The sequence below is a fragment of the Idiotropiscis lumnitzeri genome, chromosome 14 (genome assembly GCF_059441095.1).
Source record: "Idiotropiscis lumnitzeri isolate Australia: NSW breed Sydney's pygmy pipehorse chromosome 14, RoL_Ilum_1.0, whole genome shotgun sequence".
Taxonomy (NCBI): domain Eukaryota; kingdom Metazoa; phylum Chordata; class Actinopteri; order Syngnathiformes; family Syngnathidae; genus Idiotropiscis; species Idiotropiscis lumnitzeri.
In genome coordinates this window covers 8,520,265-8,547,821 of record NC_142404.1, presented here as the reverse complement: position 1 = coordinate 8,547,821, position 27,557 = coordinate 8,520,265, and the positions used below count along the sequence as shown (strand labels likewise).

The 27,557-nt window shown below is 40.2% G+C and overlaps 1 protein-coding gene across 3 annotated transcripts in view; it reads right to left on the bottom strand.

Annotated features, from left to right (window-relative positions):
- The window catches only part of il1rapl1a (interleukin 1 receptor accessory protein-like 1a), a 211,702-nt gene that overhangs the window by 86,269 nt on the left and 97,876 nt on the right, over window positions 1–27,557 (bottom strand). For all 3 annotated transcript variants that reach the window (XM_088315637.1, XM_088315638.1, XM_088315639.1), the window contains exons 3-5: window positions 16,283–16,568; window positions 5,441–5,627; window positions 2,917–3,070 (exon numbers count right to left, since the gene is read on the bottom strand). In XM_088315637.1, the coding sequence (XP_088171763.1) occupies window positions 2,917–3,070; window positions 5,441–5,627; window positions 16,283–16,568 (627 nt within the window). The remainder of the gene's footprint in view (window positions 1–2,916; window positions 3,071–5,440; window positions 5,628–16,282; window positions 16,569–27,557) is intronic.

The window sequence follows — 27,557 nt, the reverse complement described above, 5'->3', positions numbered from 1 at the left end:
GGAGCATGGGCACTTGATTAAGGGCCTCATGGATCTGCCTGATCTAAATGAGCCCGTGTTTATGCCCGTAGTTAACCTCTATTACAAGCCTGACCTCAGCTCAGATGATGGCTGCGCTACTGCTTCTAATGCGGGGACCGTTACATGGCGGATGAACGCATCGTCGTCACACTGAGCAAAGAGTTAAAGAAGACAAGCGTCTGCAGTTCTGTATTCGATCACTTTAACTTAACGACCTCCTTCATCCTGTCGTTATATCGGGAAGGGGAGCCCTCGCTCCTTTGATGTTATTTGGACTTTAATGTTCAGGCACGGTTGGATTTCAACAGGGTGGGAGTGAGAGGTGCATAATCGTATGTCCATTTGATGGGATGGTGATGTAGGGTAATTGGAAGAAATAAGTCTGTGTGCGGGTGGCTGAATGGTTAGCACGTCCGCCTCACAGTTCAGAGGTGCAGGGTTTGATTCAGGCTCCGATTTGATGTAGTTGTCTACTCCAGTGCATCTCAACTTTTTTTTTTAATGATAATACCCACTGTGTTCTCAGCCAAGTACCCCTTAACCAGGGAGAAGCATATTTGGATGGGTAAAAAAAAAAAAACAACTTAAAACATCAGTGTTTGATTTGTTAAACGTTAGAACTCTACATGTGGTGGTTTATCTAGAGCTATTTGAAAATAAATAACGAATAAAAAAAAGAGCAATAAGGCAGAGGTGGCACCTACCTTATTATCTACTTAACACGGTTACCACATTACTCATGAAAAAAGAAAAATAATTAACTGAATTATATAGAGGGGCGGCACGGTAGGAGACAGACTGCCCTGATGCTCTTCAACGAAAGGTGATAAGAATGTCAGACTAGATCTTAGCTCAGCATGTTTAGAACATGGATGCACTTAGAGGTTCCATACAGTAATTTTTAAAAACTGGCAGCAATGGAATGATGCGCAGCCAGTCAGCTCTCGGGATAAATCCACTCAGGCTCTCATTGGTCAATTGGTCAAACAGCCTCCGAGTCAATTCATCACTTCGAAGCAACATGTGACTGCAACTTTTTCTTTTTTTTTGTTTTTACACTGAAGTCACGGAAAGTGAAGCGCAAAGTGGCGAGAAATTACTGTAGCTCTACAGTATTTACATTATTTCCTGTGGGAACAATAGTCTGAATATCCCACTCCAGCATGATTGACCCATTGCATTGTCATACAAACAAAAGTATTCAAGTGATGAAGAAAAAAAAAAAACAGCATACAAACAATGTCAACATGCTGAATAATTAATAACTCGCATTGAGTCACTGAGTTGGTTTTGTCAGGGATGCATACTTTAATGGTAATTATTTCTTATGCTGCGAGGAAAGAAGCAATAATGGGATCCCCACGTCAACCTGGTGCTGCATTCAAGCACAAGGGTGTCACATGTAATTACCTCCTCTAATTTGATGACTTATTACTCATCTTGTCTGCTTCTAGGTGTGCATACGGGCACAGAGGCATGATGCATGAAACGAGGGGATAGGATATTAAAAACAACGGGCGGTTTAATTCAATGGCTGGGTTCTGGCTAATTTGTTGCTTTTAATAGAATAAAGGAACCAGGGGGAAATAGATGCCTATTTTGAACAGAGCACGGCTTAATATTCTTATGTGGTTTAAATAAATATTAAGTTTCACTTGTGTATGATTTTCTGCCAAATTCAACATTACCATACAGACAAGCCAGCGAATGAAAAGAAAATGGCGTAATCTCTCGCTGACCTCCCTCCATGGTCTCTTACAGTATCATGAAGTTGAATGATTGAGTGTATTTACAGCGGAATAAAGATTTTATGATAGGCATCATTGATGAACGTGGAGGTCAGGCTAACTCGAGGCCCACAGTCAAACACGCTGTGTGCCTTGATCGTACAAGCAACAAAGAGGTGGCTTGGTTATGTAGATGTTGAATTCTTTATCATTGAACTATAAATGGAAATTAAAAATACAATTTTCTTGAAAAACATTCTCCCAAAAGTTTTCTTTATGCTTTAGAGGAAAATATGTGATAGTCATATAATAAGATAATGGACATATGAGGATGTTTGCGCAAAAAAAAAAAAAAAAACTCACTGCCCTCAAATTTGCAGTTCAGCTCCTAGTTACAGAAAAGCTTATTGTGCAAAAAAAATTAAATTGTTCAAAAGTTTAGTGAAGGTTGAATAACATTCAACTGTAATGATTATAATGCATTCCAAAAGCTTAATGAACTTTTTAAATAAATTCTGATTCTATATTGCTTAATTTACACATAAATACATTTACCCGTTCTTAATAGTCTCATTTTATTTTTGAAGTATTTAATTATTTAGAGAAAACATGTTTTTGTAAACCTATTATATGATCCACATGCATTAAAAACAACAACACAAATTAACAAATAGAGTTGTAGCATAAACTCAACTGTTACGTGGACAATAAATGACCCAAAATGGCAGTGAACATTTAGACCGGGTTGTCACGATTGATAAGCGGAAGGAGATTTAGCCTCAAATCCGTTGACCTACAACAAACAGCAGATCAAGGGCACAATAAATCTCCTGACCTTGGCCTTTGCTTTTGGAGTTCTCCGCATGCGCGTCTGCGTGTCTGTGCTTAACCTCGTACCTTAAGTACAGCATTTCACTGCCTATCGACTGGAAAGTGCTGAGGTGGAAGAGGATGCAGAAACATGGTCGCGGGCCGGCCCCAGCTTCCCGCAGCAATTAGCGCAACAGCGGGATGTTGCAGCAGTGCTCAGCGGTGTGCATTTTGTGTGTTTGCCATCAATTCATTGCCTCAAATACCCATCCAGTGCAAACCATCCGACATTAACCACACTTCCCAAGCCTTCTACGATGGCGACGGCCGCCTTCTCGTCACTCCAAGCACCTCTTACCTGTAACGGCGAGTTCCGTCGTCCTCCTGACTACAAAGCCACCAAACTGGACCTCGCAGGTGTAATTTCCAATGTCGTCTTCTTTCACCTCCTGGAAAGATAGAATGTCTCTCTTCTGGATGATGCTGGCACGCCACTGCATTGGATGACATTCCTGGGAATTACAGTAATCTGGTTAGACGGTGGGCTTCAACTAAGCACATCACATGGTTGAAACTAAATTCAAAACAGTTTTTTTTAATCCGTGAACATTTCTAAGCATCGACATTGCATTCCTATGCCTTTCTGTGACGCTTCCCGTTTCTCTGCGTCCATGTGACACTCTGAGACCAGTCGCCACTTCACTCCGAGAACTCTGTTTGGAGCTTTATAAAGATGAGATGCTTATAAAGATGGAGAGGACTGTTTAAATAGCGATTCTAATGATTTAAACCAGGAAATGCAAAATCCCTTCATGGATCAAACACCTCGTGTGGATGGTGCCGTTCAGCTCATTTTAAAGTTGTGTGACATACTCAAATATTGGACAGTTGGAGTTAAAATGTAAAAAAGGTCAACTGAGTTGTCCCTTGTAGAGCACTTCTCAAACATTTGGTACTCAAAACGCTCCACACCATGAAGTCATCTACCTCTTGATGACGACTGGGGGTTCAATGTCTTCCTCAAGGATACTTGACATGGTCACACTGGCCGGGGATTGAACCCCCAAACTCTGAGCTGGGAGACGCCAACTCTACCACTAAGGCAAGTCGTCCTGATCTGGAAAGGTTCTAGTGCATTTTAGGTTCATCCTGAAATTTAATTTATCATAATTGACAAGGAATAGGGATGAGCCATGTCGTGAAAAGAAAAACACAATCTAAATACATTTTAAATGTTAAACCCAAACGTTAATAAGTGCCGATTGTATTAATTTGAAGTGTCACTATATCATAAATATGCGGGCGATTGCAACATCATGAAACATAATGCAGTAGTCATCATTTTAAAAAGTGTATTTTTAATTTCTGAAGCTCTGCCCCGACTGAGACGATGGAACCTGAATTTGGACATTTGTTGGACATACGGCGGTAATCTGTGACAACATATTCTTATGCCACTGGGTGAACTCGTTCATTGTACGGTGAGCTGAATTGTGGGGAGAACGTCCAGGTATTTCGAGTTTGCTGTACTGTTTACCCACTATGTACATGCCCGTTTATTGAACATAATTATCATACAAGTGACAAGGTACAAGGAATGCTTTTTTTTGCCTTACTCCGTGCACGTGTATACATTAATGTGTGACTGAAAGAAGATCTTGGACTCTCAAGCCAGGACATCGATGGCTCTGTGGATTCCATTTCTCCATTGCTGCCGGCATTCTTAGAATTCAATCACGGTGGCCCCGCAGTGGTCCAAATAACTCCAGTTTCCAGCGCTCACTGTCATTACCTGGAACGTAATTGAATTCTGGAAAAACCTAGAGGTTGTGCCTGTCCAGCTAATCTACTGCTGATCTGCCTGTGATTAGTCTGGCCTGAACCTTTCACAAGGGGGCCATGCGCTGTCCGCAAGGATTGCCAAAGAGAGGCTGGAACCCAGCAAAGAAACTGGCTGGCACATTCTAAATTGTGACGATGAACCTTTGCAGGAAACCCACTTGGTCCTGAGATCCTCACCTAAGAACGGTGACATTGCTTAAGAGGATAAACAGAGCCCTCTTAAACGCTTCTCACACAACCACCACAGTGCGGAATTGGCCTGAAATGAGACATTTTTTGCATATCTTAAGTTCTCAAGCGCAGGAATGACATGTCTTTGACATGCTTTTGTCAAAATGCAGCGCATCAAGAATAATAGGACATTTTACACACTATTTCTTGACTCACTGAACGTAGCCTTCATTTAAGCCGTCTTTGTCTCATGCAAGTAAAAAACTATAAGCGAGTCCTTATATTGCTTGGCCAATAAACAAGTATGGCTTTTGTTATATAATGATGACAGGGTTGAAGCTTGCACCTTGGGCTTGAGTGGCTTCTACTCGCGGGAGCAGATCACAGAGTGTGCATGAGTGTGTTTGGTGGCGACAGTTGCCATAAAAGACGCATTTTCATTCATAGAGGCAGCAGTTCATACACTGCACTGTGTGTCTGCGCCACTTGGTCACCAAACCAAATTATGGCCTCATTGGCACTCCGGTTTGCATGTATTTAGTGTGCATTGCTTAAGCCAATAATGTGAGCTAATGCTATTCTGCGCAGCCAACTAAACACATTGCTGCTCTGCTTACCTTTTATGTTTGACATGATAACACGGTATTGCACCCGTGGGGTATGTGGGTTGATCTGATCTTGTCATGGATGGACAAATCCAACGTGGGGGTGCTTATCATGTAAATTAACTCCCATGTTACACAACACATGATTAAAAATAGGCAGATTACAAAAGCTGTACAAGGCTGTTTAATGTCAGACCCTTCAGATATTATTTGTAAACGAATTATTTAGAAACTAAAACTCTCCATTATGTTAACCTCACTCACCTTGTACCAGGTAATATCTGGTTCTTTGCCAGGTTCAATGTAGTCGTCAATGTCAGGGCACAGGATGTCTTTGCTCTTGCTGAGCTCGGCTTTCTCCATCCGTCGCATGTTAGAGTTGTAGCACAAGTTAGTGTCGTTTTCTGCAACTGTTAACGACATGGACACCTTCATGCAGTAAGTGGAGTTCCTGCGGAGAGAAAAAAAAGGGACCCTTGGTTAAACATTTAGCGTTCTTAAACTATGCTGCTATAGTGAATATTGCGTTAGTACATATTGGTTTTTTAAAGAGATTGTAGTCTCCAAAGTTTCAGGTTCTAGAGTAAACTGAGTGTATCCCTGCTGAAATAAGAAAAGAATTAGTGGTAAACCCTGATAATGAGATGACCTGCCAATCACAGAACAGACGGAAACATCAATTCACATTGACACTAATGCACAATTTATAATCATCAATAAAGTTGAGAACATTGAAGATAAAACAAGAAGAAAATCAAAATCCTCATAGAAAGACCCTCGCTGATATGCAAACACCTTACTAAAGTATTAAAATGCCCCCTCCATGTGATTTTTATTTCTCAGTCAAGCTCAAGGCGGTTATCAAGGGGAAGGCATCAAAATGGTCATGAGGTAGGAGCTGCCAGAGAACAATCCTTCTAGGTGAGAATGAAGGCGTGGCATTAAAGGCTGGGAAGGTACACTGGGCAACGGTGGGATTAGTTTGATTGGCAAAACACGTAACTTGTAATTTGGATTTTAAATACATCTTTTGTGTAAACAGTCCCAGAACTTTTCTGACACCGTGTATGGCTGTATATTATTGATGAACAACACAAGAGACGATTTATTATCAACATGAATAGGAAAGCCTTTTGCCAAGAAATTGCAATTTTGAAATGAGTGTCATCCTGGCGGCACTATTGATTCGTCCAAAAATTGATGTGACGTCAATTACGGCCTACATCAACATAGACATCAAGCAAAACAAAATTTGTTTGTAAGGAGTTCGGAAATTCAGAGAGAAATTCTATGATGCCTTTTGAATTTTTTGCCACCACACAGACGGGCATCTTTTGAAGTTTGATGATGACATGGTATTAAAGGGGAAGTTAACCCAAAGAAATCTTTCACATGTTCCACGTGCCTTCACCAGTCCAAACATGGCATTCTGATTAATATCAAGTTTGTGGAATATTAAGTTAAGCAGCAAAATCAACCCGTTTTTTTTAGCCACCTAAAGATGGCCATTTTGTCACTTTCTGTCGACTGAAAATGACATCACAGCTGCTCAGGGCTCAGCTAACAACCAATCATGGCTCATCTTCAGAAAGCAGGTCATTATCTGATCCCTGAGCAACTGATGTCATTTTCAATCAACAACAAGTGGCAAAATGGCGGTCCCAAGAGATGGACAAAAACGGTTGGAATTTGCTGCTTAACTCATATTCCACAAACGCAAAATCAATCCAAAAGCTTTGTTTCAACTAGTGCGGCTCCATGAAACGTATTCTTGATCAAGCATTTTTTGAGTTGACTTCCCCTATCAAGTCTTCTTAAGGAAACTTAGGCGGACTTTCCATGGACTTTACTCTGACTGATGTTAACTTTTTGTATTGCTTTGTAATACGGCAAGTTATCAGCGCCGAGTTAAAAAAGAAAAAGATGGAAGCAGACATTGACAGCGAGTAAAATAATCGGCACTCAACAACTTTCTTTGATGGGCGTTTATAAAGGTCAAATCCAGAAAAAGTCACATGAAATCTTTGCCACCCCTGATCACATTGTGTCGGAAGAGTTTTATTTTTCTTCTCACCTCTGGTCGCTATATGCTTGTACGGGTCAAAAGCTAGGATTTAAAATGTTCGTTATCTAGTACAATTAAAAATGATTGATCTTCAAACAATAAATCTGCCTGCATTGTTTGAATCACTTAATTCTCTTACCCATATAGATGGTTATGATTAAAATGTCTGTTGGCATTATTGTTATTACCGCCATTCTACACTGCAAAGCCAATTTCACAGCTGTGGGCCAATGAAATTGACTCTGACTCTGAGGCCATGTTCAATATTGTTACAGTGGAACCAAATATCTATTTCATGATGATGCTTGACTTCCAAGTTATTATAATTTCAAAATCCATTTTCTCATAGGAAATCGCATAGATTTAATCAATTCTTTCCAAGCCGAAACCGTCGCCAACATGAAACCTTTCTTTAACTGTACAAGCCATATCCAGTTAAAAAAAAACAAAAAACAACGGTAAAAAAAAAAAATCTTTTGTATCTGTTCATTTTGTGTGAATCATTGGCCATTGGGCTTTCATCCAAATAGCATTTAGATAAGCATTGACTTGATCAAATTCATTTGTGTGAGCTCATAATGACATTCCCTACTGCTTTAGTGGTTATCATGCTCTTGTTTGTTTTTAGTTGAAGTGATTTTCTTTTTACACAAATATTTACTGCATTGTATGAGTTTCAAATCCAGGTTCCATGACTACCTTAGTGTAGTAGAGAAGTGCTATAGTAATCTTGCTACCCCCTACAGTATATAGATGTTTGGCCTTGACGGGGTCAGTGCTCTACTGAGTGCTCTCCCCTGTGATGTCCTTGAAGTAATTTCCATCCGCCTCTTCTCGGCCCCACCCACTTTTTGACGACGTTTGTGGGTTTAGCAGTAACTACGTATTCAGCATCTTTAGTGAGTCAATAATTCACACTCGTGACCAATATAGGATTTATGGAGGAGTGATAGGAGGTGTTGGGGCTTAGTCAGCCGGGGCCTGGGAATGCTAATAAGCAAGGAGACAAACCCTCGGGCCTCCCAACAGGAAGGACAAGAATGGACAACCCGAACCCGCCCCCGCTGCCTCGTTACCTAGCAACCATCAACACACTTAAGCTGTGATGAATTTTAGCTGGAGGAGGTCCCTCTCACCCTCGCCCGCTGTCTGTCACTCTATGCTATTTTAATCCGGCACTCATCATCATCGTCATTATCATCGTCGTCATTATCATCGTCGTCATTATCAGAGCAGTTACAAAGCAACCTGCGTCCACTGGATCGACAAAACTAAGCACCCAAAATATATAAACATGCAAACAAAGGACAAGGGCACCTTCGGTTGCTATAACAACCTGGCTGCGGGGATTTGCTGCCATTCATTCACCAACGCATTAATAAGGTCAAGCAGTAATGTGACGGCGTGCATCGCTTATTGCGCTGCATCGCAAAATTCATCAGTCGAGGACGCATAAACACATCTCGCCTTGTATAAGTCGAAAATGTCAGCATGGGCCAAAAAAACAAGACTTTTTTTTTTTTTTTTACATTGCCAGCGCCAGCCAATCATTACATTTTCTTTTGTCCACCTTATCGTAATTGAGACAAACATTGTATGGTTAAAAAAAGGTTTTAAAATGCATTTGTGCACATTTTGTCTTTGATCCTGACATTCTGGGCATGTTACAGGTGGAATTGAGTGAGCCTTTGAGCACAGAAACACAAAACTGGGATATTTTGTAGATAATATACGAAATGTAAAGCCACATTTTTATGCAACTATATTTGCAGTGTCCGCCTGAAATATGCCAACTAACTAAAGAACCGCTCGCATGGATGGCTTTGGAGAGGAAGAACAAGACTGGAAACTTATTGGAGATAAACTACAACAGAAATTGTGGGCACTCAACATCCTTCACAAACGCTCCACTCCAAAATTCCAAGGAAACAGTTTTGCAGAAAGTTGTGCCACTTTTCACTTAATACATGGTGTATTAGCAGCCATCCCGACACTTGTGTTCATATAGTGTACAGTATTGCACCACTTTGCCCTGCCTGAGTGATCCTGGTCATTCTCGAGGGGAGGTCCACACCGGCTTTTCATTCCATTTCATTACAATACACATTTAAGGCTCGCCAGATGCTCCCATTCACTGCAAATGACAAGCGTTTCATATGATCTACTCAGGTTATGGAAGCAATAAGGGAGTCACCTCTTTCATATAAACACTTTTGACCCCCCCTGAAGCTATAAAACACACACACACACACCCACGCACACGCATACACACGCTCGTGCGCACCCACTATGCGGTGGGTCTGAGAGACAAATGTAAAGGCAGTAGCAGGAGAATGGCTGCGAGGAATGAGCAAAAATAATCTTCTACAACAGGAGACATCACCTAGAGGACTGAATCTGGAGTTGTTTAAAAAGAAACCCTGAATTTTTTTTTTCTTTTTTTTAATTTGGACCAATATCTTTAATTGAACTTGCACAACCTTTGGAGAATTTACAGGGCACTTTTCTAGCTTTTTTGTTTAAATATGTGTATATGGGAAAATACATATATTTATGTTATTAATATATATTTTTTTTTGAATTGCAACTCATCAGAGCCAATCAAATAAACGCCCCTGCATGAACGTTCATGTAAACTGACGATGTCTGTGATAAAGCTATTTACTGTAGTTGTTTTTTCTATAGCACATTAGTTTTTCTTAACAATATTACTACGACTACTACTACTAATAATAATATCATATGTCTATATATTTAGTAATATTAAGGGTTAGGTTCAGCAACAGGTGATTTTTTTTTTTTCGGAAACATCATAGCATCTAATGACAACGTATGGTAAAATCCGTATTTTGCATAAGTTTTTACAGGTCATCATAAAAATATCGCTATAAATAAAAGATTAAAATCAGCGGAAAAAAATACAGTTAGGCCCACATAAAGCCATTTCTGACTCAAAATTGGACCAGTGTAATTGAGGAGCACTGAATTACCTCATCAGGTTTTACTGTGTAGAACACGGACAAATGGCCAAATGTTTTCCTAGCAATTGAATTTGGCTGGAGAAATTGCCGTTGAACTGGGCCACTTTAACGTTGTTGAGGACATCTGCTCTATCACTTAGCGGACAACAAAAAGGTGCAAGAGGAAAATGCTGCCGAAAGCAAAACGAGGCAAAGCCATGCAAGAGCAATGGCCTTTTAGGTAGCAAGAGGAAACACTTGAGGCCACTCATGTCCACTTGAAGAATATGTAAAATCATGCATTGTTAATACATATTTGCATATGTGGGCAATCGCCTACCTTGTTAAGCAAAGCAAATAAGATCAGAAAAAAAACACAGCTGAGCCATTGAGGTCCACTGGGAGCAGACAGATGTGTTTGTTAAATATCCACACACACAGTGACATTGTGGAAGGGTGTGTGTGCGAGGTCGCTACGTTTATGGACAGCCAGAGGTCGTCTTACTGTCGAATGCATCGCCAATGTCACACTTGCTAGGACCGTAGGAGTTGAATAAGGTGTGAAGTGATTACCCACACATTAATTGTCACAGGTACGATGACAGAGACACAGGTTGAAAGATTGACTGATCCCAATCAGTGTTGCGCTGAATAAGACAGGTGAGAGGAGGGAGCAGGAGATGCAGAAGAAAAAGAGATAAAGCCGCCTTCACAAAGTGACTATGTTTGCATGCAGGGTTAAGGTCAGAATTTCGATTTCTGAGTCATTCGGAACAACCCGTTTACATGGCCTGGGCGGGCAGAGTTACTCCTCACTTTTAAATAACCCGATTGAAATGGCGATGCATCGACCACATCATGACAAAATTGCCGCTTGTTCTTCCGCTTCATTCCTTTCTTCCTCCATGCTCCGAAAGTGTGGCGTTGTACTTACTCTAGGTTACGCACCAAACATCGCGCATAAGAGCACTTCCAGTGGTACAAAGACCAAGGTGCCCTTTGCTTGCGCATGTGTGTGTGTGTGTGTGTGTCCCGTACAATCGGGGCATTCCGACCGGTGTGTGCATGCGCACGTATTCAGGTTAGAAAAGGAGAAACACAGACATGATATTCCAAATTTTTAAAACCCGAATAAGGGTTTTCGGTATTCGGGTTATCATGTGCATTTATATGGGTTTTAAAAACCCAAAAAATGTCAATATTCAAGTTTTAAATACCTTATTGACAGCACGAAAAATGAAAAAGTAGTCAATGTCACGACTGGTTGACAATTTTCTGAATTTCCAACTAGCAATTCTTTTAAATTTTCAAACTACTCTCACAGAAATATAAATAAAGGGTTCCTAAAATGACATAAGTTCCGACATTTTGACATTGCGAACGCCGCACATTTAATGTGTTAGGGCAGCAGTGTAAGAATAGATTGCCACGTGGCTCGAGACTTCAGGCTCAGTTACTGCTGTATTTGCAGTTTTGTTATTTGATTGGTTTATATTTATGGCCTAGATGTATGTTTCTCATACAACTCAATGACTGTGTTAGTGGAATTTTGCGCATTCTGACTGGGGTACAAATTTGGCTCAGGTCGTTACCGAAGTAAGTAGAGGACCACTTGTATGTGTGCGTGTATATGAGTATTCATTTATCACACTTATACTGACTCATGCAGCATGCAGCATGCAGCAAAATATTTTTTTGGAGCAGGTTTCCTGTAGAGAGTTCCAGAGTCATATTGTCTCCATTATAAAACACATTTTAGCCATAAAAGTAAGTAACAACATATGAAAGGAAGTATACTTTTTTCCACTAAATGGAATTCTCAGGTGTCTTAATAAAATGACTCATGGAAACGAGCCACAATTTACCCTTAGCCAAAGCAGGGTGGCCTGATGCAAGTAAAGCTTGGCATGAATAGGACAATTATTGAGTCTGAATCCTGAGAGAAACCTGGTTGCTGAAGAAAGTACAGCAGTGCAGTCATATACGGAATGTTTGAACGGGAGCTGAACCAGAACAAGAGAAGAGTTCTGATCAAGTCGGCGAGTCAAGATACAAACAGGATGTTATTGAATGCTTGCTTGCTCATCATATCGCTGTGAGCTTCTTATTGGGTGTTGCCACAGAAATGTCACTTAGGTGCCGGTTATCTGAAGCTAATGCTGATAACACCGATCGGAGCATCCAACAACACGGAAGCTCATCTTTGCTGCCGGCGGTTAAATGATAGCGGTTCCGTACGAGAATAGCAGTTTCACGCTCAGGTTGCAGTCGATTCGTGAGTGGAAAGGAAATGCTGGAGGAAAGCTCAGGAAAATGTACGTGGTTGTTTAATTTCACAGTTGATGGGCGGGCGGCCACTCCGGAGACTCATTTCCACAATATGTCCCCTTTACCATTCCTAACGGTCATACAGGTATAAAAATATGTCGCAGTTATGGAATAAAACAATACACAGCGGAGCATCTAAAGTGGAACACGATGAATTTGGTACAATTTGGAGTTGGACTAAGGTTTCATAAAGAATGTGTCCCTCAAAAAAGACAAAAAAGGAAATGTCATGAAATCTCACGAGATCATGCTCAGTGAGCATCAAAACTAAAGTCAAAAGACAAACTCTACTGCGTTTAGGCCCAGGTAAATACAAGCGTCCTCACATTCACCTCGTGTCAACAGTCAATGCAACAGTTATTGTAATAGAAAATTAGCTTTTTAATTGTGTGTATACAACTGATTGAGTTTCTGGAAATTAAACAACCAAGTGCATCTTTTATCTTTCTATTTGTGAAAATGCGTCTGTGCGAGCCGTTCTACAGAACTGCTTCTAATTAACATAATAACCGCCCCCACACCAAGTTTCTCCGCCGATGACATGAGCAGCGGGGCAAAGTGAAGATCCGAGGGCTGGAGTCTGGTTGCCGGACGACACAGTGTGAAACACTATCATGCAGCAGTACTATAATGCAGAAACACCGACATCCCTCGGGTGCCATGAGGCCTCTGTTATCCCATCAAAATCAAATGGTAAGCAGAGCTGCAGTGGGGTTTTATGAATATCCAGATTAACGTTATTCAAGGGGTTATTTCAGCATATATTGCATAGCCCTCCTGCTTTCTGAAGCTGAGCCATGATTGGTTGTTACCTGAGCCCTGAGCAACGGTGATGTTTTTTTCAGACTACAGAAGTGACAAAATGGCCGCTGCCTGAGATGGCTAAAAAGGGGTAGATTTTTACTGCTTTACTCATATTACGCAAATGCAATATTAATCAGAATGTTTAGACGAGTGGGCCTGCATAGAACATATTCTTGTAAAGAATATTTTTGCTTTGACTTCCCCTTTAAGACAACTGTTTGAATTGTGGGGGAAAAAAAGCATAATAGACCTCTGGGCCCGTACATAACTTAATTAAGTTTTACACTACATCGATCCTTCATACAGCTAAAAAGACTAACACGTGAAGGCCACCCGCCTCGGTTTTGTGGTTAATAAAGTCTGCATGGAGGTACGCACTGGAGCACAAAGACAGGAGCATGTGTGGGGATGCTCAGGTCACAAGTGTGCCTCAAAGGCTTACACTCTGACAAAAAAGACAATCGATTTAAGCTCAGAGGAAAATCTCTCACATTGTGCCATCTGAGAAGACAAAAAAATCCCTGCGGCTCCAAGGTACATTAAGAAACCCCGGGCACTTTCTTGCACCAGACTTACATTCTGCTCGGGATTCAAACTTTTAAGAAGAACGTTCCACAGTCGGATATTAAAAAACACTCATCTGTTGCATGAAACTGCGGGAGCATCAATCACATATTCTTTGTCACACAGGCACATCGAGAGCACACTTGAAGCCTCTCTGCCTCCTTAAGAGGCCTTTAACCCAGTTTATTAAAAACTCCACGAAATGAAGAGCTGCAATGAGCCAATTATTGAAGGATGTTATCCGCTGCAAAGGTTAATAAGTTACCGCGACACCACTGTGCATCTTAATCTTATTACGTACCTCGATTGCAAAAGACGACTACTTATAACTTGAGTGTGCGCTTCGTACACCAAACTGCCACACCATCAGGAATATCTGCCCAACCCGACGACAATCGCGGGTGAAACTCACTTTTCATTGAGCCTGCCGATGAGATTTTCACTTAACAATGTTTAGCATTGTAATTGCAGTTTGTTGTATATGGTGTAGGTCAGAGGTATTCAATTAAAAGTCACAGAGGTCCACGATGAACATTTCTTCCAATTAAAAGGTCCGAACCAAAGTCCGACTTGCCTTAATGTCTAGCCTATGTTCACATTTTTACATCGTTTCAATATTTAGTCATTTTCAACAGAGTGCACTTATATACGAAATATTTAGCAATGTTCCCATTAAACACCTTTGCCAGTCAAACAAATATAAGGCGTTTATTTCACATTCAAGAAAATGTGGCTCCAGGAACTGAAGGGTGCCACTTCCGGAAAAAATAGTAAAATATCTCCTGCAGAAATATATCAAGTGCTAAGCATTGAGTTAACATCTTTTGCCTTTTTTTCTCAAATCAAAGAGTTATCAGCCCCCAAAAAAACGGAAAGCCTAATTATCCAAGTAAAACAGGTCAACATGTTCAATACACAATCAATAAATATGACTGTCCTCATGAAAAACTAATTCAAAATGAGCTTTGACACCAACTTTTCTTTTGAATATTTTTTAACTTCTCTTAATGAGAAAAATGAGTTTGTGACTGCCCTGCCAGTAACTTAAATCTGGGCTGGAAAGGACTCAGGGCCATTGGGATTTGGTAGATTATTTCACACATCTGCGCTTTGTGTTTTCCTTTAAATGTTTGTGCAACAGCATTTAAGCACTCCTTCGCAACTGAATGTTTTTTTATGTTTCCCAAAATCTATGATACTTTTAGTGAACATTCGTTTGCATGCCGTTGGGATGTAAACGAAAATGTAAACATCTGTTATACTGCACTCGAAGTTCGATGTTTTTGCGTGCGCTCACCTCAAACTTCATCGGATAACTTTGCAAAAGAGGGCGGTGCTTTGTTTCATAGTGGCGATTCGAAATGTTGCGACGCTTTCGGAGCATATGATGCACACTGGTTTAGAATCGGCTGCAGCCAGAACGAAATTAAATTTCTCCGTCCATTCATTGAAAACAACACGCATCGACCTTGCTAACTTTTTAGCAAGGCATGGTGTCAGCAGCACTCTCTTCCGGTCTGTTGCGCAATTGGCAGTGGATCGTAAACAAAAGATTTGATTGGCTCAAATCAGTGACGCCTTTTCCGTATTAACTACAATTGCAGCGCCAACGTTTGCGAATGCGCCCTGAAAAAAAAATCATCATAGATTGGTCATGGGTCCGGTCCGACCATCCCGCGGTCCGCCATTTGGTGATGCCTGGTGTAGGTAATATTTTGGTCATTTTACTTACTTTAGCAACATGCTTATTGTGTGTGAAGGGCCTTTTGAATTTCTTCTTTTGATTTTCTATCTGGCAAAGATTATTGATTATATAAGTTACAACAGTGGTGGGTAAAATATGGCCTGTGGGCCACACGTGGGCCGCCGCGTCATTTAATCTGCTCCATCAAGCATTTTCCTGAAAGTCTGTAATATTGATTACATTCATTTTGACATTTTTCCGCAGTAATTGTTTAATGAAAAAGTGTTTATCCTTCAGTCATGCATGTTCCATTCAATTTAGCTTGAATAGCTTTACAGGGGACCTGTAGCCCATCCCAGAAGATTTTGAGTGAGATGTAAACATGTTTATTGTTAAATAAGCAATTTTACATGTTTTAAACCCACTGTTGTTTTTTTCTACTAATCACCTGTCCTGTCTCAAAAATCAAATATAGACCATGAGCACACAAGTTACCCCCAAAACCATTTCTCAATTTGCCCAAGGAAGCCTTCAAATTTGGGGCATTCAACTTCAGAGCTTCAACTCTTGTGGCAACGCAATCGGAAGTCGTTAATAAATCAGAATACACCGTAGTATATCACTTAACTATTCTGATGTGATTGTAAAGTTATGATTTCAATACCTTTTTGGATGAAAAACACTCAAAACCACCATCTTACCGTAAGACGCAGGAATAGAGTCCAACATCCTGAAGGTCGGCGGGTCTGAACCAGATGGCGTCCTCTTCCTTGCTCATTCGCACACCGTCAAAGGAGATGGGCTCCTCAAAGTCGCTGTGGCCCAGGCCCGAGCTGCGGTACCACATGAGGCTGAGGCCTACGCTCTGAGCCTGGCTGTAGTTGGCGCGGATGTAGCCATAAAATAGTGCACACTTTAGCCGCACCGGTTCGCCCTGCAGGACCTGGTACTTCAGGTAGTCCACTGACCAGTCTGTGCAGCCATCCACTGTGAACACACAAGACAGGAACCTTAATCAGTGCTTGCTGACATTTTCTTTCAACAGAACAGGATCAGAGAAATGAGTCGGAGTTTCAAAACTTCACATTGCTGTCCTACCTGCAGGTATTCCCTCATATGGAAGCCATTCAGGCGCACTTGTTTTTCAGCTTTCACAAGAACAATGGTTTTTAAACCACTAAATATGTTTCTTGCTAATTTATTGAACACTTTATCAACAGTGTAAGCCAATATTCAATTAGGTAGCCTACAATATAAGAATGTTATTTAAAACAAACATATTAGGCAGATGGTCAAGATGAATAATGACATTATATCACACCTGCTTTAAAGTGGGCCCTTTACTTTTAACTAAGTTTATATTCGATATGAATTTAAAAAAAAGTGACTTAAAAAATGCGAGACTAAAAAAATCAATTTGTGCTCAAGCAAGAAGCAATGTGTAAAACAAGCTGTTCCTCTATTTGCTTTCTTGACTGGTCACATGACCTTGTGATGTTGTGAAATTTCATCAGTCGCGGCTAATTGCCGTTCCATTTGAAAGCACGCAGAAACCAAAAATACATGGACTACGTGGATGTTGTTCTGGTCTGATACTTTACGCATGCACTGGTTGGTGACTTGTGAGGACATGGCTGTGAAAATTCCCCAGGATACGTTTCATGGATTCAATAAAATGGTTTGAGAGGATTTTTTAAAATTGAAATCTAGTTAAGTTATAAAACTGTGATAAATTACTGAAATATAACAGATCCTGAGATTTGGGTTAGGTTTGGTAAGGAGTGCACTAACCAACATCGAGAGCTATTTAAGGATCTATCGCAAGGCATTATGGGTGTTGTAGTATCATCAGCATATGTTCCATTCTAGTCAAAGGTTCTTGATGTCATTGGAAGAATAATGATTACAATGAAATAAGTTATTTTTATTACTGGTTTAGTTATGTTTTTATGGCTACTAAAATTAAATTAAGGGGTATAGTATAAGTGTGAGTTTTATTGTGATCAATATTTAATACGATCTAACGGGTGTTTCATAAGTGCTGTCATTATTCATCATATATTTTGCAAAAGGAATATTAAAAAAGACATATCACCCCATATCACTAATTTGCATCTATGGTAAGCACTCTTCCTTCTGCGCTTTTGTTGCGTATTCAGAGCATGTGTGTGCCATCTTGGCCTCAGCAGGCTACCCTCCTGCAATATTCAAATGCAACAACTCGCGTTGCATCTGGGAGCGAACTGTAAAACGCTCCATAAATGATGTCAGACTCTTCTATGTGCTGAGGATGCACAACAGCACCAAAAAAAAAAAAAAAAAAAAAAGTGCAAGGCAAGATATTTAACCAGGAATACGCATCCAGCCCATAAAAAAAGGCAAGGCAACGCTCCTTAGCTTCCTATGAAGAGATATTTGTGCTGAAGCTCCTCAGGGTACTCCTCCGTTTTCTACATGACCCTTGAATGTAACTTTTTATGAGTCATTTGTGCTAACCAGGTCAGAAAATTGTTGAACATGGCTAAAATTAAAATACATTATATATAAGTGTGTGTATATAAAAACTGGGGACATTAACTCATTCATATATACCTTTTCAAAAACGTAGTCCCCGCCTCCCAAAGACGGATTTATACGTCGTACCCTTTTTATTTTTTTTAATGCATCATAGCTCCGTGTTTGTATAGCATTAGAACAGAATATTCTCTAGGCCTCGCAAAATCAAACGCTGGGAATGAGGCGTATTCTCTTGTGAAAATGGCTGGAATTAAATATTAAAAAATAAAGTCAATTCTCAAAATGCATTCCAATGTGCATCCTGATATTAATACGGTATCATCGGCGGTCTTAAACAATTAGCTTAGACTTCACTGGTTGGTTGAGCTGACTGGATCTTACCAATTGCATGAAAGAATGTGAAACACATTTGTATGCAAATCCCTCCCAATACACAAGCTACCTATGGGCCTCTATCAGTCTAATACAAGCATGTCTTGTATGCCGCTGGTGTACTGTATATTTGGACTACATGACGGTGGAGGAGAGTGAGTAGTTGTTGGTGGTGATGGTTGGGTGAGATAAAGCCATAAGAACCCCGGCTGGCAGTGATACGGTGTCTCACAGGAACAGCTCCGATTGTAATTAATACTCTTAATTAGTAGGGAAGTCACACATGCATGCATTCCCTATATGAATAGTTGTCTGCCTAATTACGGCTGCTAATTACCAGTGGGCTTCACCACAAAAAAAAAGAGCGTTGTTACGTGAGAATGAGATTCAAACAGAACGCATCATCATGGCGCAATGTGTGAAACTTAGCCTAATTATCGCTGTTAATAATGAGAGCAGGACCCCTCCAGTGTACTTACAAGCAGGAGCACATGTGTTCAATTCAAACTCTTATTAACCCAGTTCAGACTAGTATAAGTAGAATATTTTAATCGGTGGCTAATGAAAAAAATATTTATTGATTTAGTTTCTCAAAGGGTACAAAAATAAAAATCAAGGGACAGTCAGTCGATATGGCAACACCGCTGATTGGCTTTTTATTGAACCCAATAACTCTGACTCCCTATTCATGCATCCATTTATCAGTCAGTGTCAATCATTATATAGATCACCACTGGACAACATTTAATTCCTAACTGCCCTCTGACTCTCGCATCATCGGATGCGTTTTTAGTCAATGCAGTTGTGATAACCGCAGTACTGAACTGTTGCTTCAGAGTGTGTACAAGTCAGAGCAGGGGTCACCACCCATGCATTCAATTAATGTATATACACCCAAAGAAATATTACATGTAGCATGCCAAACACTGCTGTTAAACTATGGCAGGGAAAAAAATCTTGCAATGTATCATATCTTTAACTACACTAGTTTGTAACTATTCGTACTATTACTGTTTCCAAGCAAAGTCCAACCACTGTGTGTATTCATGTAATTTTTATATTGAATAATTTCAAATCTTTGCTATTTGAATTCCCCCCTTCATGTATTTAGATATATCTATCGGTTTCATCTATCTCAGCTGATTGTCTTCCAAAATTAATGAGCACCAAAACACCATATTGAAATATCATCAGAAAGTATTACAATAACGTTGAATTGCAAGATGATATGACTTTATTATACCCCCATTAGAAACATGACAAATAAAAAAAACACACACTATTAAGCCTTTTGGAGCCTCAGGGGACAATGTACTTGAAACTACTTGAAGAATAAGCAACCCCCAAACAATTGTGCAGCTTGATGTGACTGCCGCCTTGCCTCTTGACTGCTAATAAATGATGTATGCAGACAAATTTCATAAACATTGAGAGTGTCGGCCTGGTCAAACTTCAAATGCATAAGATTAGAGTTATTGTACACAGGCTTCCATAGACCTCCCACCAGGGCTTGTGTGTGCATGTGCACTGTAGATATTTAGATATGAAACTCAAAATGGGTTTATCAACTCAATTAGAGGCTGACATTTCCCACATCCCCACGCTGGGCTCGAAAATCAATGTTTCCCACTGGAAGCACGCTGCAGTCACCATCTCTCGCTCCCTTTGTGCAAGCACACACAAACAAATGCACAAAATCCTGCCTACACTTCTGGAACATCACACCTTTTATAACGATTGTGCTCGGCCACTCCTAAACAAGCCCCGACTGTGAGGCTGGCTTTCATACGCACATGTTGCGGAGCGGCTGCGCTTGTGAATTACACTGCAGCATCTGAGACTGCAGCATTCTTTTACTAGCTTTTTTTTTTTTTTTTTTTTTTTTTTTTTCAGTTCATGCACCATCAATGATACAGAACATGTGTGGGGGGGCATAGGTGTGGGCAGTGGGGTTGTCAAACTGTTACAATGTGTGCGCGCCTCGGAGCATTATTACATTGAGTTTTTGACACAAATGTGACACAACACCAAGGCAATAAAAACAGAGCCAGCAGCATGAATAAATGTACCCACATGCATGCATAAACACACGATGACAGAGTTTGCGTGTCGCTTGAGTTAACGCCCAGATATTCTCTCTTTGGCACTTGAAAAAGGCTCTCTCTGGGATTTTAAAACCATCAGTCACGGTTCAGGGGTCGGTGAACAAATACAGTAAATCACTGAATTTGTCACCTAGTAATCCATGTTTGTCTTCATGGCTCACTTTCTTAAATGGATGGCTCAGTCACCTGGCACCTAGGGTTAGTCTTTTGGGTCCTGGCTTCCTGGAGTGTCTCTATCCAGCCTGTTTTACATGTTTTCCTCTTCCAACACACGTGATTTAAATGATCAGGATCGCCATGACCATATTTGGGCACCCCTGCTTTATGCCACTGTTGGATGGCATCTTATGCGCAGTGCATGCAGTCATTGGTTTGTTCCTCACTGGAATCAAATTATTTTACATACAGTCATATATTGATCTGTTGATCATTAGACAGCAATGGATATCAACATTGGGTCGGTTCTGTCTTGCATGGTATCAAATGTAAAAACTATAGAATCATTCTCAGTCATGTCACTCATTGTTTATGGCGTAATTGGACGATCCACGTTGATTAGTACGGGCAGCTGATATGATTGATCGGTTCTGTCACCAAGTAATTTGTGCTTCTCTTTGAGTCCATCCTTCTTGAACGATCTCGGAACGTAAAAACAGTCTCTCGTCATTGGTTGACATCTCTCATGCTGTTCATGTAAAACTTGCTGTGGGCCAGACAAAGATATGGTCATCATGAGTTCCTCCGTAATTAAAATCCGACCATCTTTTCATACAAAGCCGCGTATCACCCTAAATTGCTCCTTTCACTCTAAGCCTCATCACTACCTGCTCCTCTAATAAAGTGTAATTATCAGATCTTAGGCGGGCAGCGGGGTTCTCGCAGGTCACAAACGAGAGTCAGTGATCTATGCTGATAAGAACTCTTAATAACGATCTGTCAAATTCGCTTTCTCTTCTCTTCAGTATACACACCCGCCCCACACACACACGCACACACCCCCACACGTCCATATCATCTAAGACAGGGCCAGTTCTAGTCATGCGTACTTGAGGGAACCGGCAGTAATTTTAAGGGGGTATCATGTGACATACTTTTACTTAGTTTGACCATTTTATAGTTACAAAGCGTACCAGAACCCTTTTCAGATCACACAAGGCAAATTCACAGATGAGCTCGGACTGGGGTCGCACTGTTGAGAGGGCTCTATTTATTGCACTTCACCCCTTTGCTCAAATTATAAAAAATTTAAAATGGGTTATGATGGGTTGCCTCCGTATTTTCTCTCTCAATATCTCTCTCTCTCTCTCTGTCTCTCTCTCTCTCACTCAAACTAACAGTTTAAAGGCCAGTACACGCAAAAGCATTAAAAGATTTCATTCTGCTCCAAAAGCAAATATTTTAATTCTATACACATGGTATAGGACCTGAAAACTTAATTCTGTCCTTGCTTAGTCCGTCTTTTTTTAAAAACCTACTCATTCTCAGTCCTCTGTCCCAAAAATGGGCATCCGTGCCAACTGACATTTCCGGCCCCGGGATAAAATCCCCATCTCTGTGTATTGGACTCAAACAATATCAACAATAAATGTTTATGGAACACAAATTATGAACAATTTCTTTCTTCAATAATAAATGTCTTTGTGGCAATTCATACAGTCTCACTGCACAAAGTAGATCACCGACTGCGAGCACGCAGCATGAAGAAGACGAGACAGTGGTGTGGAAGCTTGAGCCGACTTGATTTGATTTAAGGAGGCACAGCATTTGTTTGATTGAGCCGTGTCCCCCCTCTTGCCTCATTGTATAGGCAGTCCTGGTCAACCTATGCCCCGTGGCGGCCTTACAGTGCAGTTTCCGCAGTGGCTAAGAGCTGAAGCCTTGCTGTAACAGGGCCGAATTGATAGTAAATGGGTGGCCTGTACAAATAAATGTCTGAAGTGAATGGAGAAAAAAAAAAAAAAAAACAACAACTGCAATCATGCAGCAAATCAGCCCTGTTTGAACCACGCTAGCCAATCAACAGTGGACAGCTGTAAGCACTGTTTGTGCTCACAGCTGGTCTTAAAATACGCCTCTATCACGTTCCCCGCCTTCACATCCAAATAAACCCAAATAAAATTCCAAATAAACATGACATAAGGCAGGAATGCATTTCCAGAATGGGCCGCCAGTGTTGTGTTTTACAAAGCAATTTGGCACAAGGTTTTGTTAGACCGGCAGTGTATCAAATATATCATTTTCAAATAATTCTAAAATTATAAGTAAAACAAGAACACCCCCGCAAGGGCTTAAGCTGATTAAATTGAAATTAATGACTGGACATCTATGATCCAATTAGCTAAAAGCAGGTTATGATTCTTTCTGGATCTACAGGCGCAAAATGCCTTAGTCAGTATCATATGTTTTTCAGGAGTCATTGGTCAGTCTCCACGATGGTGGCATCACTAATTGGTTAGTTCTGTAAACCATGAGCACTTTATAAATAAAGATGTATGGTGTATTGTTTTATAGCTCACGTTTCTCTCAATGTCCTTCCTTCTTGCATGGCATGTAAATGAAGATACTCATTACCAAGAATTTCCAATTAAAATTCTGAGGAGGTGTAGAGGTTTTCCCAGGACAAAGGTCCGAATAAGAACACGTTTCTATCTGTGTAACCAAACTATCAAAGAAAGTAAAAATTGCACATTTCCTTCTGCTTCTCATAATCTTTGCGATTTTGCAAATACAATGTTTTGTATTCCGTGAAAGACCCTAAGCAGTTCTGCCCATCTCTTCATGTATGCATGAAGAGAACCGACCCAAGCGATGCCGCTGATTTGTCAGTTCCCTTGGTCCGTCCTGTTAAAAGGAATGAGTTGCAGCAGCTGATGCCAGAAAGCTAAAACTATTCAATGCTCTGCCCAAGCTAATGCTAAGCTTGATTATACCCGTCCCGCTTTGTCGTTTCAAAGCCTGCTTATATTGCTCACAACAATAAAATCCTTATTGTCATCCATAAAGCTCATAAATGAGGGCGCCATCGCAGATCAATTCATGTAAATACTTGCCATTGAGTCAACTCCAAGAGATGAGTTGAGAAATAAAGTGGAGTTGGAGCCACGGGTCTCTTGAAAATGAAATATGATGTCGGATTCAAGTTTGATCTTGATAATCATGTAAGAACACAGACTGATAAGGCCTTGCTTCATTCAGCTCTGCTGTCTGGGAGTCTCATGACCGCATCCTGTTACTGTTCTGTTGCCAGTCCATTAGATTAGATTTGATAGGACCTGGCATGCGCTGTATAAACATTACGATCACACTTACGTTATTAGCAAGGATTGTTCGTGTTTACGCATCCAGCCAGTAAAACTGTGGCGTGACGATAACCATAGAACATTATGACTAGGAAAGCGGTGCACATTTCAGTCTCAGCTCCTCAGTATAACACTTTTACTATGCACTATTGGACTTGTATGGCAGTTAAGAACGTTAACGGCACATTGCCTGTACTGTTAATAACGGCGTGGTTTGACTGTGGAATTATTTCGTTTTGCGATATATTTAATGGAATAATTTTTTTAATGAATCCAAGGCCGAAGAGCTTTCTGAACAGGATTGTGTCTGACCTTGCAGTTTGCACCGTATTTATTGTAATAGTGTGCATTATCCCCACGTTCTTCCTCATTGTCTTTGCAATAACACTAGAGAAGTTTATGTCCTTTTAATCTCTCCCGTCTGTGTCGCACCGCTCCAAATTTCTCCTTCTCCAAGTCATCCTTGTACTGATGGCTCACCATTGCTCATTTAAATGCAAATGCGGACCAAACACCGATAATTTTTAGACGTGGGAAAGATTTACCCTCTCGTCAGTTTTCCGTCACTCTCTTTGTAATTTTCCTGTCCTATTCAGTGATTAGAATGAGCCAATTCGCTTTGTAAAGATTAGATCGGCTGAAAAAAAAAAAAGAAACTACCTGCCAAATCTATGTTAGGTGTATGCAGGATTGCACACACGGTCACTTAATGCAGATTAGCGTGATTATTAAGTCGTTCTTCAAATTCCATGCTGATTGAGTTGCTTGCACAGATACTTATATTTCACATTTCTATTGTGGTCATTGCCATGACTTTTTGAATACAGAAACTTCATACCATGTTGCACTTTGTCTCTATGCAGTCAGTTATGTCTTTTGGAAGAAAGTACAAACTCTTCACTATCATTCAATGACTGTGCATACAGTTATTTGTTTGTCATATCAGTTGTTGCAGGCATCACCACAGATTGGTCGCTTCTGTCACTTAGAATTTGCATTTCAGTCTCGCCTTCTTGCACAGTCTCTGAATGTTGAAACTCTCTACCATCATCACACTTACTGTTCTTACATACAGTCATTAGTCAGTCTAAATGTCAGTCGTCAGCATTGATGATTTGCATTTTGGTTTTTTCTTAGTGGTGAAACTCCCGATCATATTAATGCTTGCTGTTCTTCTTGGAGCACTTTTGACCAGTCAATTTCATTAAACGGAATCTCACATTTCTCTGCAAGTCGATTCAATTCCGTTTTATTTATATAGCGCCAAATCATAACAGATACTGCATCAGGGAACCTGCCACATGGACCAGGTAAAAAAAAACACAGGTTCGTGCAATCGGGGTAGGCAAGTGAGGTAGTCCCGGCCACTGCTGGTTTCTCCATGTGAAGAATTAAAAAAATAAATAAATAATTGAAAAAAAATGACATTCAATTACAGTATGTTCCGTGATCCATGGTTTATGTACATGACCATCCATCCATTATCAAACCCGCTTATCCACACCTGGGTGCGGCCGTGTGGGGGATCTAGAAGTTGAAATTCAATAGCATATAGTTCTATACCACCATACTTGATTTGGCAATTTTTTTTTGGTTTGACTTGCGATCACGTACTTGAGATTAAACTGCTATATGTTGGCAGTGAACTCAGTTAAAAACATTTCACAATTAGCAGCAATTCAGCAAAGATGGAACAAAAAAATAAATCAGGCTTCAAGCTGTTTAATGCCACTAAACTGAACATACGACACAAAGAAATACGCATTGTGTAATAAATACAATCAAACAACGTAGCCTTATGAGTGGACCTCAAGCTTTATGCTAAAAGGGAAAATGCCATTGACATGCTAATGATTAGCTATGATAGCTGTAGCCGTAGAACACCTTAAGCGATTGATATTTGAAGACAAACTGTCGACAGATAAGATAGTCCTTACTGTCGTACATTCGTGATCATCTTTGAAAATTAACTACAATATCTTGCTCAGAATAACTACCAGTACTAGTACACACTAAGAAATAAAAAAAACTTGGGTGAATTAAAAATTTCAAGGCAACAAAGTAATATTATATATTGAATAATATTAAACTTACTAAAAAAAAATATTAAAATAAAATTTTTTATTACATGAGCTTTGAGCAACTATGATGCAATTTTCAATCAACAGAAGTGACAAAATGGCCGCCCTCTGAGATGGCTAAAAACAGGTGGAGTTTGCTTCTTAACTCATATTTCTCAAATGCAAATGCAATGCTTTTGACCATTTTTTTGTACCAAACAAGTGTCACTGCCACTTGAGTTGGAGCTTAATTGTGCAGAACAAAAGTCAGCATACAATTAGAGATTGGGAGAGTAAACAAGCCGGGAGAAGGAGACAACCTTTGATGAAATGTGATGCGACGGCTGCATATGCAAATAACACAAGTGGCGTGTCTTCCAGGCCTTCTGCCATGCAGCTACCCACCGACACCAGCTGAGCAAAACCACTGCCAGAGTGCTGCAGGGCAGCCTTTGGTGGCACACTGGCATTTGACCGCCTGCTGCTAATTATTCAATGAAGAATCCAATAATCTACCTTTTTACCTTGTTGGCTTGATTCACATTTGTAGGCTGTAGTAGCATGTTTTCCTGCCCACAGCAGAAGATGCAGTGAATCATGTATTTTGAAAATGCCAGCATACATTGGACGAAGGTAAACAGTTAAAAAAAAAAAAGAAATATATATATATATATATACATATATATATATATATATATATATATATATATATATATATATATATATATATGACCAATTAGTGTGCAGCAGTTGTTTATGACTTGATAGAAATATAACTTCAAAGTACCTTGTTTTGCCAATGCAGAACTGCACAATTTACACACAAAAAAAAAAAAAGCCATTGGCAAAATACAGTGCTTGGGGCAGACAAGCCAGACAAGTTGTTTTCTATCTTTCTCGTTAGGCTAACATGGCTGAAATGCAGTGATGCATCACAAATGAGGGCAATAAAATACCATGAATCACTAATGACAGAGAGACATGTGATTATTGCCTTTAAACACAAGCTCAGTAAACGGACTCGGGATGAACTCGTATGCCACTGTATGATTGCATGCTGATCCGCTGACATCCGCTCATCATTGTAAACAATTTGAATCACAGCGTCTATGCCTGGTGCCGTGTGTGTTGTATCAATTTTTTTCCCCACCCACCCAGACCTTATTTGTAGCAAGCGAACACTGTAAATTGCGCTGTAATGCACGCCACTGTGGCACTAAAGCGCAAAGCCCGCCACCTGAGAACCACAAAGATGGATATAGATAACAACAGGGAAATGAAGCAAATATAATTTCAGTATTTGCATACATAGTGGCAAGACTATAGCTTGTAGGGCAACTTTAAGCTTGGATAAAAAAATAATAATAATAAAAAAAAAAGCTTAAAAAAATACCTGTGACTGTGGGAACATTAAAACAGCACACGATGTCATTTAAAAGACCTTCGCGCCTGGAGGTGACGTTAGCTTCCAGGGTGAATTTATTGCCCTTGACCAAGTTCATCCCAGCTCACTCAGATCCTTTTAATAACTCTCCAATTGACTTCAAATTAACCAGGACCCGTTATAGAACAGAAATTTCCCCTGTTGTGCGCGAAAAGGGTGTCAGTGAGACATTAGCTTAT